Raw genomic sequence first — 18,454 nt, forward strand, 5'->3', positions numbered from 1 at the left:
TTCGGCCCCTCGAGCCTGCTCCGCCATTCAATAAGATCACGGCTGACGTTTGTGTTTTAAGTTCCACATTCCCATCTACCACCACCCCCCCCCCCCCCCCCCCCCCCCCCGCACCCCGGTCACCTGTGATTCCCTTGCCTGACAAGAATCTTATCTACCTCCGCCTTAAAAGTATTCAGTGACCCCCCCCACCACCCCCTCCACCGTCTCCTGAGGCAGAGAGTTCCAAAGTCGCACAAGGCTTCGAGGGAAAAGAATTCCCCCTCATCTCTGTCCTAGAAGGGCAGCCCCCTAATTTCAAAACAGTGCCCCCTGAGTTCTGGATTCAGCCACAAGAGGAAACATCCTCCCCACGTCAAGACTTTCAGAATCCTGTACACTTCAATCAAGTCACCTGGCACTCTTTTGTGCTGAAAGTTTGTGACATGAAGGCAAAGATTACATGCAAGTTTGTCCATCCTTCCGAAGGTTAGCTGTCAATAAAGGCATCTTTGCCAGTGTCACCCAGACTCGGTGAATAATGGGGGCGTCCCCAAAACGACACTTTTGCCTACTTAAAACAGCAATCTCGCAGAAGTAATTCTGGAGACCCGTTCTTTTTCTCTGTGAACGTGGAACTTGCTGCCGCAGGGTGGGTGGGGGTTGGTTGGTTGGTCGAGATGAATGGTATTGGCGAGTTTAAGGGGAAGTTCGGTATAGACACGAGGCAAAAAAAAAGGGGGGGGGGGGACAGTGAAATGTCAGGCTGAAGTATTAGCAGAAAGATGCTGGAAATACTCAGCGGTCCGAGCAGCATCTGTGTGGAGGAATGAAACCGCCCGGGTGTGTTCCCTACACCCCCCGCCCCCCCCAGCATTGACATTTCAGACTTGCAGCATCTCGCCACATTTTACCTTGTGTGAAAGGTACCGGACGAACAGGGTGAGTGAGTGAATGGAGGAGGTTGACATTCAGTGTTGGGTGGGGAACAGCACACAGACCCCCGAACGGGCCGAATGGACGGCGTGGTAAATCCTACGCAGTGAGAGGGGGACATCAACCGCTGTGATTTCCCCCACCCCCCAACCCCCACATGCACCCTCTCTAATAAAATATCGCGTACCAACTTAAAAAAAAGCTAATTTCCACCTCTGCGCGTTGCAGTCCGAGAGACCGGGATCGTTTTGACACCAATAGGTTCCGGATTCTGCGGTCGTAAACAACAACAACAAAAAGGACTGGGTGGAAGGACTTAAAGCACTGATTGGGAATGCAATTAGTGACAGAGAGAGAGAGAGAGAATTTTTAAAAAGAGGAAGAAAAACTTGCTGTGCATGACAAATAGAACTGGAAGAGAGGGGATAAAAACGCAAAGACACTGTGTCAAGCGGGGCCAAATTCCCTGCGCAAATCAGGTGCAGGAATTTTGCCAGTGGAAAAAATAGAGAGGGAGGGAGAGAGAAAAATCTGGAGCAACCAGAATGCTTCGGAGTGTCAGCTTCAGTTCCGGAGTAAAGAGGCGATGAGCAGGTCATTAAACAGCATCTTGTGATCTTGCTTGTTCCATTTTGATGCGATCGATGAGGAACTAAGGAGCAGGCAGACAAGGGGGAGAGAGAGAGAGAGAAGCACACAAGACACACAGAGACACAGACACACACACACACACAAGACAAAACTGGTGACCGCATTTCTGTTGGGGGGTCAGTCTGGTGCCTTTTTCCTGCTTTCATTTTCGCTGCATCGGTCGGAACCGACGCGTTTTTGTGCAGTTGCACTTGGAGACTGCTGGGTGTCTCAGCTGTTGTAACATCGCTGCTCTGCGTTGAACTCGGCTGGGCTGGGATCGCCAACCCACGCCACCACTTAACTCTCTTATTTTTCGTTCGTCGTCGTTGTTGTTTGTTGTTGGTTTGTCGATTGCAGTTTCCCCCCTCACAGCCCCTCCTTCAAACTCCCCCCACCCCAACCCCCACCCCAACACCCCCCCAAAAAAAATTTCCTCCCCTTGCTAATCCAGTCATGCTCCAGAATGACACCAAAAGGCAATCAGTCTGCTGCCCCTATCTGGAGCAAAACCTGGAGTCCTTGAAAAGTCCTGAGGTCAGCAGCGGGGATGGGACCTCCCAGCTGGACTGCCCACCTGCCCCCACCGGCTTGGTTCTGCAAGATCAAGGAGGTAGCACTTCTACGCTCAACACTTTAGGGTGGTCAACCAGCCAGACCAGCGATGAAAGTCTTCTGCAGCAAGGGGTCCTGCCAACTGCAATGTTGTTACCAAAGATGGTCCATCTGGGCCCTCTCTTTGGAGGGACTTTCCCATCGGTGCAGCAGATGGGGTTGTCACAGCAGCACAGGAGGTCGCCGCTCAGCCACCATCCTCACCAAGGGACCTTCTCCCAGAGGAACAACTTCAGTCCACAGCAGCAAACCTTCAGGGCTCTGAACTGGGGCAATCATCAACACCAGGGCGGTGGAGGAGGAGGCGGCGGCAGTGGCTGGGGCAGTGTCACCAGTAACTGCGGCAGAGGACTGAGAAGATCGGCTGGAGTAATGGGCGTCTCGAACTCAGTTCCTTCCTGCTCCTCCAAGAGGTCTTACTCCAGTCATGTGATGGTGCCTCCAAAATTAAACAGAGGCCGCCCAACATTAGCTTCGAAATCCTGGATGGAAGAGAATCCATTGAGGACAGATGGCAACAGCAACTGGCTGCCTCATCAACAGGTAAGTCACTTTTTAATTCTGTAAATTTAACAATATGGCAGAAGGTACTGGTGATCGCTGTTTTTGAACGTAACAAGAAATCGGGGCAGGAGGAGGTCATTTGGCCCTTCAGCTTGTTCCACCATTGATTACAATCATGGTTGATTTTCTCCCTCAGTTCCATCTGCTCACAATTTCCTCAACTCTTAATTCCCCTCGTGGTTGAGTATATTCAACAGCGAGATCATTCAGGTTTTGGACACTGAACATGCACAGCCTTCTGGGGTAGTGAGAATTCCAAAGATTCACTACCTTTTGAGTAAAGAAATTTCTCCTCATTTCAGTCCTATATAGCCAATCTTGTATTCTGAGACCCAGATGCCTATTCCTTGATTTACTAGCCAGGGGAAATACCATCTCAGCATCTACCCCACTAAGGCCCTTAAAAAATTTTATGTTTCAATGAGATGATCTCATTATTTTAAAGACCAGGGAATATAGGCCCAATCCACTCTCTCCCTCTCAATAGGACAATTCCCCCTCCCAGGAGTGAGTCCAGTGAACCTTCATCGCATTCTCTCCAATGCTAGTATATCTTTACTAAAGGCTTCATGAAAAATGAGCATCTTTGTACACCTTTGCCTCATGGCTCAGTGAGTAAATGCACTGCTTGGAAGTTGGGTATTTGGTGCTCTCAGATTGGGGCGGAGAAGGGAGGGGTGGCCTTGGTTCCATCCCTCATTTGCGGGATGGTTGTGGAGCAGAGAGGATGTAGGGGAAGGGGGGGGGGAATAGCAAGAGTTTTGACTTCAATTGTGCCTGCCCCTTGCTCTGCTTGAAAAATGCAACAGTGTGACTGTCACACTGAGGGTAGGAATCGGGCTCAGCTGTCATTTATGCTCACACTCTTTCCCAAATAAAAATATACATCCCTTCATGCAAACTTAATTCGGTGGTGTTTTATATTATTGCATACAGTGCAGCAAATATTCACCTGGGCTACTTTTTTAACACCTATATCACGCTTCTCCAGAGTTTACTGGGCTGTTGTCCCAGAACCCTTGGATCTTTCATGCAATTCTGGCACCCTGCACGCTCCTAATTTTAATCGCTCCACCATTGGCGTCCGTGCCTTCTGCAGCCTAGGCCCAAATTTCTGGAATCCCCTCCCTAAACCTCTCCGCCTCTCTGCCTCTCTCTCTCTCCACCTTCAAAACATTTCTACAAAATGTACTTCTTTGACCTCACTTTTGGTCACTTGTCCTGATCTGTCCCTTTCTGGCCTGGTATTGAAATGTTGTTTGATAACGCTCCTGTCTTGGGACATTTTTCTACTTTAAAGGTGCTACATCAATGCAAATTGTTGTTGTTACCATTTCCATAAATGAAAACAGAGGCAGATTCAGCCAACAGATGGGTGCACGCAATAGGCAGTAACAGAGGAAATGTAGGTAGCTGCTCGAGCAGAACCTGCCCAGTTTCTCCCCAAAACAATAACTTGAACTATCTCTGTTCAGCTGCTGATGAATCTGCAGTTTGGCAAGCATTTTTGGGTTTCTTTCAGATTTTTGCTGCATTCCATTATTTTTACCTTTAAGCCTGTGGAAGAGAGCCGTGGGCTGTCCCTTTACCTGACTCACATTCCCGAAGCAAAGCGACCGATAAATCTCATCGTATTTTGAAGGCCTTAAACCATTTATCTTCAAACTTAGAGTATGATGTCACTCTTGCCTGACGAAGATGGTGGGGAACAAATTGGAGGATGCCGAATTTCCTGGCTTGTAAACCATGTTCAACTTGTGGAAATCAGCAGAAGGACACAACTGAAATTCATTTGCAGGAGTGGCACAGTTGAGAGGTGCAACCTTTTGAGGTCAAAAGTAACTGTCAACAGACCATGTGATAAAATGGAGGAAGTGCCGGTGTGGGATAAGCAAAAGATACTGTACCCCAGTAAGATTCAATCCTACATTAATGGGGGAATAAGGGGAGAGGGAGGTTAGCGGGGAGCAATCAATCTCCAAATTTAGAGAATGTCGCTGAGAGACAGTTGCAACCCTACTGTGATAATCTACTCGTCTTATTCCTCCCGGCTCTAAATGCCATCCAAGTCATTGAAAAGAAGGCAGCTCTGATTGTGACTTGCAGCTTGGGCCCAGCAGAACCATTCTCAGTTTATAGTTGGGACTTGGAACAGTGGTGCCTATTTATGAAATAAAACCAGAAAACTGTTTCTCTTTCCACAAATGTGGCCTCACCTGCTGCATTGATTTTACTTTAGATTCACAGCATCAGTAATATTCAGCTTTTCGATTAGTGCCTTTTTAATGAGTTGGTTTCAGGTAGACCGGCTGCCTTGAGACAGGCTCGTGTTGTTGAATGCTCGTAATCTGACTTGCAAGTTGTATTTCCTTTTCCTGCTGTCTTGCTTAATGATCTGAAGGTGCTGCGCGTGGTTCATGGGGACAGATAGTTAAAAATGCAGTGGTTCACTCAAACATTCCCTTCTTAATACTAGTCTGGACTGCGAGCGCTCACCTGTGAATGTGGGGGCACAGGGACTGGACCCAGTGCGTTCCACATCGCAGGTAACTGGATAAGGATTGGCAATGGGAATCTTGGCCTCCTCTACCATGCCCCTTACCTCAAACCCCATGAGCACTGAGGTAATTTGTTAGCCTCACTGGCTGCTGCTCCCTCATTGGAAGAGGCTGGACTGAACCTGTGGCCTACTGGGCTGAGCAACCCATATGGCACAACTCCCATGAGGTTGGAGGCAGCATCTTTTTTTCTGGCAAGAAAATTCTCAAGGACGTCAGTTCACATTTAATAGTTATATTCCTGTTGGCGGCCGTGTGTTAAGCTGCCTAGGTTCATCTCTGGAATTCCCTTCCTAAACCCCTTGGACTCTCTGTCACTCTCTTCCTTTAAGACGTTACTTAAAACTTCCCTCTCTGACGAAGCTTTTGGTTACCCGCACCACCTTATATGGCTCGGTGTCAAAGTTTGCTTGATTATGCTTCTGTGAATTGGAGTGGGATATTTTACTGTAAAGGTGCTCCATAAATAAATTGCTCTTTGAATCCATTGGGTGTTTTTGGTTGCACAGTGTTCTGTGGGAGGGAGTGGGTTGCTAACTCCCAGGATCTCTGCATTCACTGGGATTAGTGAGGGTCAGGGTCGAGGCAGCCTGTTTTATCTTAGTCTTTTAAAGAAAAATTGCATCTCAACAACATCTTTCCTGACCTTTGGATGTCTATTAGTGCTTTACTGCCAATGAAGTATCGTCATTTTGAAGTAGCGATTTATGAAACGTGAGAGCCAATTTGCTCTCAACAAGCTCCCACAAACAGCAATGAGTTAGTGACCAAATGTGACTGGAAACACAGACTGTTGTCATGGGAGGGGTGCAGGGGGTGGCGAAGGGAATAGTATTGGCCGGAACACGGTGGAGAACTCCCCTGCTCCTCTTCAAAGTAGGACAATGTTGCCTTGGGTCAGCACCTGAGAGGGCAGGTAGGAGCTCAGTTTAATGCCTCATCTGAAAGACGGCACTCTTGACAGTAGTTAGGCCCATGAATTATGGTAGGAGGAGGGGAGAAAGAAAGACCACTGCAGTTGGCGGCAAATAGCAGATCAGATTCGGAAGGTATTCAGCTATTTGTGGGAATGTCATTCAGTTTTGGTGAGGTGCAGCAGGCAATTGAGCTTGCCTGCCAATTTGCCTTTCAGGTGAAGTTGGTGCTTCAGGTGTTAAATTAAGGACAAGTGCAGGGAAGCAGAACAGTAATCGTTCAGCAAAAAAAAAAATCAGAGGATTGCACGTTTATTGTATGCTGTATCTTGCCAGAAATCTGAAGGTCAGAGAAAATTTTCTACAGCTCAGTCTACCAGCACTCGGGGGAGTAGGTAGCACAGGTGCTCGTTCATGTGTGTCTCAAGGTGAGGGAGGACTGCTTTCCTGCAAAGAGAATCAAATGGCCCAGAAAGATCACAGTTTGTGTCCCCTGTCTGAGCTGAGTGTAGCCGGCTGGTTGCTGAATGAGTTGATTCGAGTGCTGTGATGCTCGGGGTCCCTGGGCTAATGAAGGGGAATTTCGGGGCCGGTGAGGGGGAAATTCAACTCTGCCTCGGATCTCTGCCAGGTGATTCCTGCCATGAGTGAGTATTGGTGAAGACAGCTCTGGTCTTGGTTGTGATGCCCCTGCTGGGCAAATAACCCGCTGCTAACTGCCCGGGTCCCTGCATCAAAATGCCCCATTTGGATAAGCTGCGGTACAGACCCTGGGGATTCTTTGCCAGCAGCATTCTCCTCTATCTGTGCCGCCCCAGCTGCTTTAGAATTCTGATCCATGTGTTCAAACACATCCTTGGCCGCTGCCCTCCATATCTCTGCAACCTTGTTCGGCCTGTAACACTCCAAGAGCTTTTCCCTCTTCCAACCCTGGCTTATTTGTGTATCCCCCAATTCCTTTGGCCCAGTGTTGGTGGCTGTGCTCTCAGCCTCTAGCCCCTACGCTCTGGGTCTCTCTAAACCTCTCTGTCCCTCCCCGAAACATCTGTCCCTCTTTGTGGAACACTGCAGAAAACATGCTGCTTCTTCGGCTAAACATTTGGTAATCTGTCCGAATACCTCCTTATCTGGTTATGTGTTAAATTTTATCTGACAATGCTCCTGTGAAGTGCCTGGGGATGCTTCACTTCAAGGTGCTAGATAAATGTAAATTGCTGTCATATCCCCCCTGCTTAAATAAGTTCAATACCATCCAGTGCAGTTTTCCACTGAGGGAGGTGGCAAAGCATAGTCATTTGTGAACTATTTCCATAGATTTAACCTGGGATACTGGGGTCAGCTGTCTCAGTCCCTAACTCTGCGAGAATGGAGTATGGACTAAATTCCATCTCCTCGGGTGCAGATAACCTGTATATCTCAAATGAAGCAATGGGGAGCTCTTGCAACAGAACTAATCAGTGTTTGACATCACAGCCAAGGTCATGCAGCCTAAATTTAGGCCCTAAAATGAAGGTTTGATAGTGTTTACAATAAAACATAGAGCTTCCTGTGCTAAAATTGTTGAAAATGTCTGCATTATATGGAGCTGCCAACACTGGATAAATTCTTGGTGTGAGATTTTCACTTGTCAGCAACCCGCTTGAGACGTAGATCGGAGCCAAAAACTTTTTAATAGCAGCAAATGTGGCAGCCACATGAGATTTAAAAAGAAATCAGTGACGACTTAGAATGGAAGAGTTAATCAGATAAAGGCAAGTTGTGTTTGAGGAGTTTTTTTTTAATGTTTGTTGGGAGATTTGCCTGTTTGGGTTGATGAGTGGAATGTAATAAACTGTGTGTATTGACTCACAGAAGGTGTTTGATCAGGTGTCCCACAGGAGGCTTGTTGCAAAAACTCAGGCATATGGCATGAGGGCAAACTTAACAGCATGGAGAGAAGGTTGGCTGGCAGACAGGAAACAAAATCAGAGCAAATGGGTATTGCTGAGAAGGGTTTAAAGAAAGGAAGAACTTGCATTTATATGGCGCCTTTCACAACCTCATGACATCCCAGAGTGCTTTGCAGCCAATGAAGTACTTTTCAAGCGTACTCACTATTGTAATGTAGGAAAAGTGGCTGGCTGTTTGTGCTCAGCAAGCTCCCACAAAAGAGCAATATGGGGAAATGGTGGCATTGTGATCACGTCGCTGGACTAGCAATCCAGAGTCCCGGACTTATGCTCCAGGTATAAGTGGGTTCAAGTCCCACCATCACAGCTTGTGGAGCTTAAATTCAATTGATAAAATCTGGAATTAAAAGCTAGTCTCCGTATTAACCATGAAATCATTGTCGATTGTCGTAAGAACACATCTGGTTCACAAATGCCCTTGAGGGAAGGACAGTTACCTTCCTTACCCGGTCTGGCCTACATGTAACTCCAGACCCACAACAATGTGGTTGACTCTTAACTGGTCTCTGAAATAGCCCAGCAAACCACTCAAGTTCAAGGGCAATTAGGGATGCGTAACAAACGCTGGCTTTGTCAGCAATACCCATATCCCATGAAAGAATGCACTTTAAAGAAAAGCCGCCAATAGTGATGTGGATTCAGGGATAGACGTTGGCCAGGATAATGAGGAGCTAACTCCCTCTCCAGTCTTTGTAATAGCACCATAATATGCCCACCTGAGAGGACCGATGGAGACCTTGGTTTAATGTCTCTTATGAGAAAGATGGCATTCCTTAGCACTACACTGGAGTATCAGCATCTATTCTGTGCTCGACTGGCTGGGTGGTGTAACCAAAGGGGTCAATCCACTCTGTTGACAACTTATACAGGTGGAGGCTATTCAACCAGATGGGTGGCAGAGTCGAGGTTAAATCTCTTCTCAAATGATGCCAAGAGGACCATGAGTGCGATAGTTAGATAGGTGACAGATCCAATTCCATGTTGAAAAGTAAAAGGGTTCGATGTATTGGGAAGGAAGATGAAATGGGAATATATTCCAAGTGTTTGGAATGAGCAGAAAGACCAAGAGATTTAAATACACAATTCCCTGAAAATGTGAGGATAGATAAACCTGCAAAGGCCAAGAGCATTTTATAGCCAATTGTTACAATCTCTGTAGGAAAACTAAAACAAAATAACCAAATTTACCGAATGACCCCCAAATGAAGAAATTAGCAACAAGATTCCCTCTTTTTGTAGCTATTAATTTAACACAAATCAGAAGCAATGAAAATGACGTGAATGAACAGACATGTTACTTCAAATAGTAGGTAAATTTCACTTTTAATAGTCATTACTGCAAAGATACGCCCTACGCAACCACACACATTTGCGTCACTCCCACACAAATGTGGCATTACATAGCTGCAACCGTTCCACAAAATGCTGTTCTTTATTCACGCAGAGTAGGACAGGAGTTCAATCTGACAACTTTTGAATTTCACAGGTACGATTATCATCAGCAAGGCACGTTTCTATGAACCCGCTCTTCCCTCAAGTCAAAAAGTCCTGATGGTGTAGCTTTCCAGATTTCATTTTCAACCGATCAACCAGTAACATCCTGGTTCATGGTTTAGCCACTTAGGCTAAAACACCCAGCTCTTCAGCGTCTCTGACCTATTCATACAGCTTTCCAGGGTTTAGACCTATTTAGCCAGCTCGCACAGTACCTTGAAGTGCTCCTGTCTCATTTTATGGTAAACAGAAAAACTGACCTCTTCCTGAACGATTTTCTTCTTCTCCCAAGAATTTTCTATGTTTCTCTTTCTGTCTCATTCTGCATTTTTGCTTTATCCTGTGTCTGCAACTGTGTGCTGATTTCCTTCACTCTCCAGCTCCTCTGCTGGTAGCTCTGCTTTGTGTCTGCAGCTCTCCTTTGTGTCTGCCAGCCATGCAGCTACTTTCTTAACTTGCTTTATGTTGGGACTCTTTCCAGGTCAAGGGTCGTCAGGTCACGTGGACCAATATTTCTTCCTATCCAAGAAAGGTACAAGTGATCCCTTTAGATTTGATGCGATTTGATAAAAGCCCTTTTCAAATATTCTTAAAAAGAATTACGTATTTCACAGGCATTTTAAAATGACCAATTTTCCTCACTGTACTGTTTTCAGGTCAAAGGTCACACAGTGAAGTTTTTTGAAGTGTATTCACTGTTGTGCTAGAGGAAATGCAGCCACAGTTTTCGCATAGCAAGTTCCCATAGACAGCAATGTGCTAATGACCAGATTACCTGTTTTTAGTGATGATGGTTGAGGGATAGTCCAAGGGCAGGTCACTGGGAATTGAGTATTTAAACTACGCAGGTGCTCTGCTCTTCTGCATCCCTGAGTTCATACTCCCATTTATTTTCCTCCCAATACTTGCAGAGCAGTCATCCTAAAATTGTACAAGACAATTCATGGAGCAGACTTATACTCTGCTTAGTTTTTGGAGCCCCTCATAGACGGCACGCAAAAAGGCCATAGAGAGCATAAAGCATACGCTCTTCAGAGTGTTGCTCGAGATGGTAGCCAGCTATGAGTAGAGACGTGTGGTGCAGGGGACTGGAGGTCTTATAATTGGAAACAGGTTTTAGTAGGTTGTATCGGGAAGGATGATTCTTTAGATGATGAGTCAAAATCAGAGGTCACTAATTTTAAAAAGGCTCCAAGGAGAGTACTACCAAATAACTGGCACAATGGACCAAATGGCCTCCCCCTGTGCTGTATCATTCTATGATTATACAACTAGAATTCCCTGTATCTTGCTTGTTTCAAATATACGTATAGCTGTTTCATTTTAAAAAAGGTACAACTCAGCCATTCCCTATAACAAAGTATTCTGTGGTCCAATAAATAACTGGAAAAAGTAGAGCAATCCAATTTGGTTTGGTTTCATTTGTTGCAACAAAGAGCTTATACAGGCACAATGTGTCGAATGGCTGCTTTCTGTGGTTCGAGGGGCAGCCAATCAATTTTCATGTTGCCGTTAGTTTGCTCCCCTAACAAGCCACATGGGCTGTTGGATTTCTGTGTTGGCTCTCACTTTAGGGGGAGTCACGCAAGGCCATGGAGGCAGAGTGGTTTGAAAGCCTTTGTTGAGTCAAAATCCTGGAAATCCCTCCTTAACAGCACTGTGGGTGTACCTACACCACATAGACTGCAGCGGTTCAAGGAGGCAGCTCACCACTGCCTTCTCAAGGGCAATTAGGGATGGACAATTAATGCTGGCCTAACCAGCGATGCCCACATCCAGTAAATGAATTTTTTTTTTTAAAAACTGCACGGTCAGTACCCCTAATACAGGGCTTATTCTGCAACAGGTGAATGCCCTACTCTCATCATGATGGCTTTCTCATTTTCTTCCTCAGGTAGAGCTGATAAATCTACGCACTGAGAAAAACCATCTCTGCATCTCATTGCCACTACTAATTGAACATGTCACTTCGCAAAAACCTCTTCCCCTTTTCTAGATTTCCTGGACCTGCTGCCAGGTTGCATGGCATTCTTCTAACCTTTGGCCAGCAGAGAGTTTGGTCTGGATGGAGAGAAATCTTCAGAACTAGGCCTAGATTTCTGGCCTAATTTTTCTCCAAGTTGGTAGGGGGAATGTGTCACCTGAATTGTCACATTGCACAGGAAGGAGTGAGCCCTTGGATGAGGGTTAGAGTCCCACATTATTTTCTTGGTACATAGAAGTAGGAGGTGGCCATTCCGACTTTCAAAATTCCAAGTTTCTACCACCCTTTGTCTTGAGAGGCATTTCCTAAGTTCACTCCTGAAAGGTGAACTCTGATTTTTATACTGTGCCCATTGTGTGAGGCTCCCCAACCCATGGAAACAGTTCCTTTCTGTCTACCATGTCCGTCCTTGTTAATATCTTGAAAACCCTGATTAAATCACCGCTTAACCGCCTAAATTCCAGAAAATGCAACCAGTTTGTTCTCCTGGCCTCAGTCACATCCTGCTGCCCAACCAAGAGAACAAGCATGAGCCTCTTGCCCAGCTCCTGCCACTGTCATTTCCCTCACCAGGTTCACGCAAGGGAATGCGATAACCGGCTATGAAAGAACAAACAAACAAACTTGCATTTATATGACACCTTTCGTAAACACCAAAGTAGAAAATGCAGCAGCCAAATTGTGCTAAAAAATTTGAGCAAAACAACCAGTAACATGATTTTTATTTTAAGTGACATTGGCCAGGATAAAGGTTGGCCAGGAGACGTCCCGGCTTTGCTCAGATCCAGTCTTGCCCTGAGATCTTTATTGTTCACTTCGGAGAGCAGATTGGGCTTTGGTTTAACGCCTCATTTGAAAGATGCGCTTCTGACACTGCAGCACTCCCTCAATATTGCACTGGGACATTAGTCTGGATTCTTTGCTCAAGTCTCTGGAGTCGGACTTAAGGCCATGTCTGACTCGAATGAGACTCATCACAGTGCAGGAGACAATTTGACCAACCAAGTTCATGCTGGCTCTCTGTAGAGCAATCCAATTCATCCTGATTCCTCCCATCTATCCCCTTCACCCCACAAGTTTATTTCTCTGAAGTGCCCATCCAATTTCCTTTTGAAATTACTGATTTTCACTGTTCCCATAGGCATAGTGCACACACCCTTAAATCTGTGTCCCTGAGCCCTTGCACCAGCAGTGAATTGGAAGGAGTTTTCTTTGTCGACCTTATCTAAACCTGTCACAGACTTGGACACCTCTATCAAAAATCTCCCCTCAATCTCATTTTTCCCAGCTTCTCCAAACTAATCTTGTAACTAAGATCCCTCATGCCAGGAATGATTGTGGTCAATCTCTTCTGCACCCTCTCAAGGACCCTCAATTCCTTCATAACGTGTGGTGACCAGGACAGTTTCCAATACTCTAGTTGTTGCCTAATGAGGGCTTCATGATGAGAGTGCTATCGCATGGAGCCAAATCTGACGCCTGCCACCATGGATGTGTTCCTCCCTGAACAGATATTTAGGCCGATCCTTGCCCAATGTTGCCCTGGAAGCAGAATTCATTTTTTTAAATTTTGGCATCTTGTTCCCAATGACTGCTATGTCTATTTGCTATGTCACTCCTATCTTGTCTCAAGGATTTGGTGTAACAGGCTAGAACTTGAGTTAATGTTGAGGTAGCTGAAACAAGTAGGGTTCCATTGGCCTGTTGGGAATGTCCCTGTGGAGGGTGGATCTTAGGCAGAACTTGTATTTCTGATCAGTATTCAATACTGACCCCCACCAACACCACACCCCTCCCCCTTTAGAAAAGGTTGTTAATTACTGTAGTGTCCCTCCTCGATGGTAAAATAGCCACTGGATAATCACCGTGTAAGCTCAAACATGACGAATGGGTGAGGCATCAGATCATGCTGGCTGCCTCTGTAACCATACCGTATGCATAAGGTTACAGTGCAGGAGGAGGACATTCGGCCCATTAAGTTCAAGCTGGATCTCTTGAAGAGCAGTTTAGCTGGTCCCACACTCAGGCCTGCTCCCCAAAGCCAGGAAGTTTTATTTTTGCCTCTTAGCTGCTTATCCATTCCCTTTGCCCAGGCTGAACCTGCCTCTACCACGCTCTCCAGCATTACTAAGGCGAAGAAGGGAAATAAAATAGTGTGCACCTTCTGCAAGAAAGGGGAGGAAGCTGCCGAACAGGCTGCGTGAGATGTGCTGGAGTCACTGGCCCTGTTGAAGGGAGCTGGGCGGTGTTGGGTTTCCTTTTCCTCGTGCTATGTAATCTCTTCTCAAACGCTGCCAGATTCTATTCTTCACTCGTGACTCAGCCACTTTGCTCAGTATCACAAGCCTCCTGTGTGCATTTCACCAAGTGCTGTATTACGCTTGCTTGGTTTTTTTTCGCCCTCCACACATGGCATCATTTAGGCCGGGAGGTAAAGTTAAGGAGGAAGAGAATCATTGAACGGCTAAAGCACAGAAGAAGACCATTCAGCCTGTCGTGTTTGCACTAGCTCTCTGTAAGAACAGCTTGTAGACCCACTTGCCCACCCTTTCCCCGCAGGCCTAGAACTTTATCCTCTTCAGACAATGATGCAGTTCTCTTTTTGAAAGCCACAATAGAGTCTGTGACTAGTGCACTATGAGGTAGAGCATCCCAGGCCCTAGCCACTTGGTGCATTTAAAGAAGGTTTTCCTCATGTTGCTGCTGCTTTTCTCAATCACAAATCAGAGTCCTCCGGTTCTCAACCCTTCAGCCAACGGGAACCGTTCCTCTCTATCAACCCTGTCTAGATCCCTCATAACTTTAAACACCAAAAGGCGGGCCTAATAGAGGTCTTCATATTACTGAAAGGTTTTGACGGGGCAGATGTACGTCAGAGGTTTCTGCTGACAGGCGAGACCAGAATTGAGGGCCGTAAATGGACCATCATCGCCCCAATAGAGAATTTGGGGTATACTTTACCCGCAGGCTGGGTTCTATTGTGGAGAAAAAAAAAATTACTGCATGAAGAGGAATTGACTCCCATCATACAGATTCCCACAGAAGACATGGCCCATTTGCAGGACACACTGGGGAGCGTCTGGCATCCATGGACCTTGACCTCAAAAGTCAGCAATCCCCAGGGAGGAGAGGAAATAACTTATTTAATAGAAAGTTTCCACCGAGAACAGTTTTTTTGCTGTATCAGCACTGGTTAGCTACATCTCAGTGAGTGATTGTAACTTTTCCTGTGACCTCTGAATTGTTCCCATCTCCTTCCTCACTTTAATAGTTTCTTTTTACATGTTTTTCCTTTGCAGGAATGGACACACCCATACAATACATTCAACATGCACTCACTGGAGAACTCCCTGATTGATATCTTACAGAATGAGCAGGAACCACTCAAAGGTGAGTCTCATGACCATCTTGCCTTGTGTATTCCCCCCCCCGCCCCCCATGATTGGCTGGACGAGAACTTCTTGGATGCTGACCACTGTATGGTCTGCTGGATCTGCTGAACTGACCTGAGTTCATATGTGCCTTCTGATATTCCTGAACCCATTTCGCTGCAAGAAGATGCACAGTACACGCAGGGCAACTGAAGGAACAGTTGCATCTGTATTGGGGGTGGGGGGGTTAAAAAAAAATTGCATTTACATAGCGCCTTTCACATCCCCGCAACCTCCCCAAGAGATTTAAAGCCAACCATTAACTGTTGAAGTGAGAAGCTTGGCAATTTGTGCACAGCAAGATCCCACCATCAGCACAAGAGCCAGCTGTGTTTCTGCCTTTACCTCAGCAGCTGTGGATTTGTCCTTGTGTTGTATTGTGGACAGGGAGTGGCAGAGAAAAGCAGTACAAATCAGCAATGCGAAGTACAAATTCGCAGCCGATATGCTCGCAGCCAGGCCAGGCCAGGCCTGAAGGCAAGGGTCGGCAATGATTTGACCAATGGTATGGACCAAGGGGAAAAAGAAATTGAGTTTATGTAGCACCTTTCGCAATCTCACTCTGTCCCAAAGCAATTTATGGACCTTGTAGTGTAGGAAATATGATCGCTACTTTATACTCAGCAAGATCCCACCAACAATCCTGACATTAGTGCTAAATAATGGCTGTGACATCAGGAGAACTCCCTTGATCATCCTTGAATCGTGTGGTAGGATCTTTTATATCCAGCTGATATGGGGTCCTCAGTTTAACATCTCATCCCAAAAGAGAGTGTTGCACCTCCTAAATTCTGCAATGGACTGCCAGGCTATGTTTTTTTTTGGGCTCAAGTCCATGTTTGAACTGACAATTTGCTGACGAGAGAGGAGGGCGGTACCAGTGAGACACAGCTGGTTTCCCATGCAGAAACCAAGTTCGAATGCAAATAAGATGTTAATATAGTCCAGGTGGACCTGTACCTTTAAAGAGAATAGAGGAACCAGGAAGGCCATGAGGTTTGCTGAAAAATGAGACATGCTATCAAAGCTTTTATTAGCCTTGCATTCATCAGGACAGCTCACAAGAAACTTTCAACAGTAACAGGGGAACAACAATTTGTACTGCATGAGAAGAGAGCGCTGACTGGTTGGCATTCTCTCTTCTAATGCAGTATAAATTGTTGTTCCCCCATTACTGTTGGAAATTTCTTACGAGCTATCCAGAAGAGTGCAAGGTGAAAAGCTTGGATAGCATGTCAGTTTTTTTTCAGCAATACTCTGTAAGACCAGAAGGCCATTAGGTTTGTTGCAAAATGTTCCCACATTCCTAGATTATGGGATGCGGGGGTCATGGGATTAGGTTTGAATTGATATGGTAAAGAGCTGGTACTGACATGATCATCAAATGGCATCTCTTTTGTAACGTAAAGTCTGTTCGTTTGGAAGCAGTGAACTGCAGAAACATCAGTGACCGGCTGAGCAATCTGCAGAGTTAATGTCTGCTGATCCCGAGAACACTGCAGCAGTGTTAGATGCTAGACTGTTTACAAAATTGTCAGAGGAGGTTGCTGTATTGCCTGTTTCTCCGTGTTCCGAGCTTCCTGTGTTTAAGGCTTCAAGGCTCTGCCTGGTTCAAGGAGAGCAGAGGCAGCCCACTCGGTGTAGAACCTTCTCTGAAGGGCTGGAGGTGAAAGCACTGGCCCAGTTAGATCACAAATAGGATTGTGGGCATCATTCCAAGTTCCTGGTGGCTGCTCTCAACCTGCCAGTAACAACTGTTTGACAATGCACAGCACACAAACAAGGGAGGGATCAATCTTTTGCTTCCCTCTGCAGTATATGAAACTGTTGTTTCAGTATGTGCATCCCTTTTGTGGCTTGATGACCAGATTGAACACGATGCTCAAAAAGTGGTCTGACATTTGGAAGCCTGAGCATAAACAGCATAGTCTTGAGCTCAGGGCAGGTTGGTTCAGTTGGCTTCTCAATGGCTTCACACACTTTCCCTTTTTGCCTCTGCAGCATTCCCTCCTTGAAGAAATAAGAGCAAGTGTAGGCCAATTGGTCCTTTGAGCCTGCTCTACCATTCAGTAAGATCGTAGCTGATCTCCTATCTATGCTACACCTTCCTGCCCTATCCCCACATCCCTTGATTCCCTTAGTGTCCAAAAATACATCTGATTTGAATCTATTCAATGACTGACCTTCCGTAGCCACTTGGAGTAAAGAATTCCAAAGATTCACTGCCGTTTGACTGAAGACTTTTCTTCGTATCTCGGTCCAATGTGGCTGACCCCTTAACCTCAGACAGTGACCCCCTGTTAAGACCATAAGATGTGGCTGCAGAAGTAGGCCATTTGGCCCATCGAGTCTGTTCCGCCATTCAATGAGATCATGGCTGATCTGATAATCCTCAACTCCACTTTCCTGCCTTTTCCCCTTAACCCTTGATTCCCTTACTGATTAAAAATCTGTCTATCTCAGCTTTGAACATACTTAATGACCCAGCCTCTACAGCCCTCTGCAGTAAAGAATTCCACCGATTCACTACCCTCTGACAGAAGAAATTCATCCTCATCTCTGTTTTAAACGGGCATCCCCTTAGTCTGAGATTATGTCCTCTGGTCCTAGACTCTCTCACAAGGGGAAACAGCCTCTCAGTATCCACCCTGCCAAGCCCCCTAAGAGTCTTATATGTTTCAATAAGGTCGCCTCTCATTCTTCTAAAACAAACTCCAATGAGTACAGGCCCAACCCACTCAACCTCTCCTCATAAGAAAATCCCTCCATACCCGGGATCAACCTAGTGAACCTTCTCTGGACTGCCTCCACTGCCAGTGTATCTTTCCTTGGATAAGGGGACCAAAACTGTTCACAGTATTCTAGGTGTGGTCTAACTAGTGCCTTGTATAGTTTTTACAAGACTTCCCTATTTTTATACTCTATTCCCTTTGAAATAAAGTTCCAAACTCTCCAGCCACCTATTAATACATATGATTATGTCCAAAAATAATGTAACATTATAAACTTCCCCACACTTCTGTGGATGACACTAGATCATTGGTCAACCTCTTCTGCTCATCAAGGAACAGCTTTCCTTCAAATTTCCTAATCTCTTGGAAGAGGCAATGGCGTCTCCCAAAGTCATGGAAAACAATCCTGCCAGGACAATGGTGGCGGTCCTCATCATAGAATCTTACAGTACAGAAGGAGGCCATCCAGCCCATTGTGCCTCTGCTGGCTCTTGTTAAAAAACTGTCCAATTTAGTCACATGTCTCAGCTTCTCCCAACCCCCCCCTCCCCCCCACAACTTGGCTACCCAGCAAATTCGTTCTCTTTCCAAATGCATGTTTCAGTTGCCTTTTGAATCTGATGCCAGCACACTTTCACATCATGCATTTGAGATCTAAATAACCCTCT

The 18,454-nt window shown here is 46.0% G+C and overlaps 1 protein-coding gene across 1 annotated transcript in view; it reads left to right on the forward strand.

The window, feature by feature from the left end:
• The first annotated feature begins 1,369 nt into the window (after positions 1–1,369).
• LOC121289843 (cytoplasmic polyadenylation element-binding protein 2-like) overlaps positions 1,370–18,454 on the forward strand; it is a 35,539-nt gene continuing 18,454 nt past the window's right edge. The window contains exons 1-2 of the mRNA XM_041209735.1: positions 1,370–2,703; positions 14,923–15,013. Of these exons, the coding sequence (XP_041065669.1) occupies positions 2,002–2,703; positions 14,923–15,013 (793 nt within the window). The 5' untranslated portion in view covers positions 1,370–2,001. The remainder of the gene's footprint in view (positions 2,704–14,922; positions 15,014–18,454) is intronic.

The sequence above is a fragment of the Carcharodon carcharias genome, chromosome 17 (assembly GCF_017639515.1).
Source record: "Carcharodon carcharias isolate sCarCar2 chromosome 17, sCarCar2.pri, whole genome shotgun sequence".
Taxonomy (NCBI): Eukaryota; Metazoa; Chordata; class Chondrichthyes; order Lamniformes; family Lamnidae; genus Carcharodon; species Carcharodon carcharias.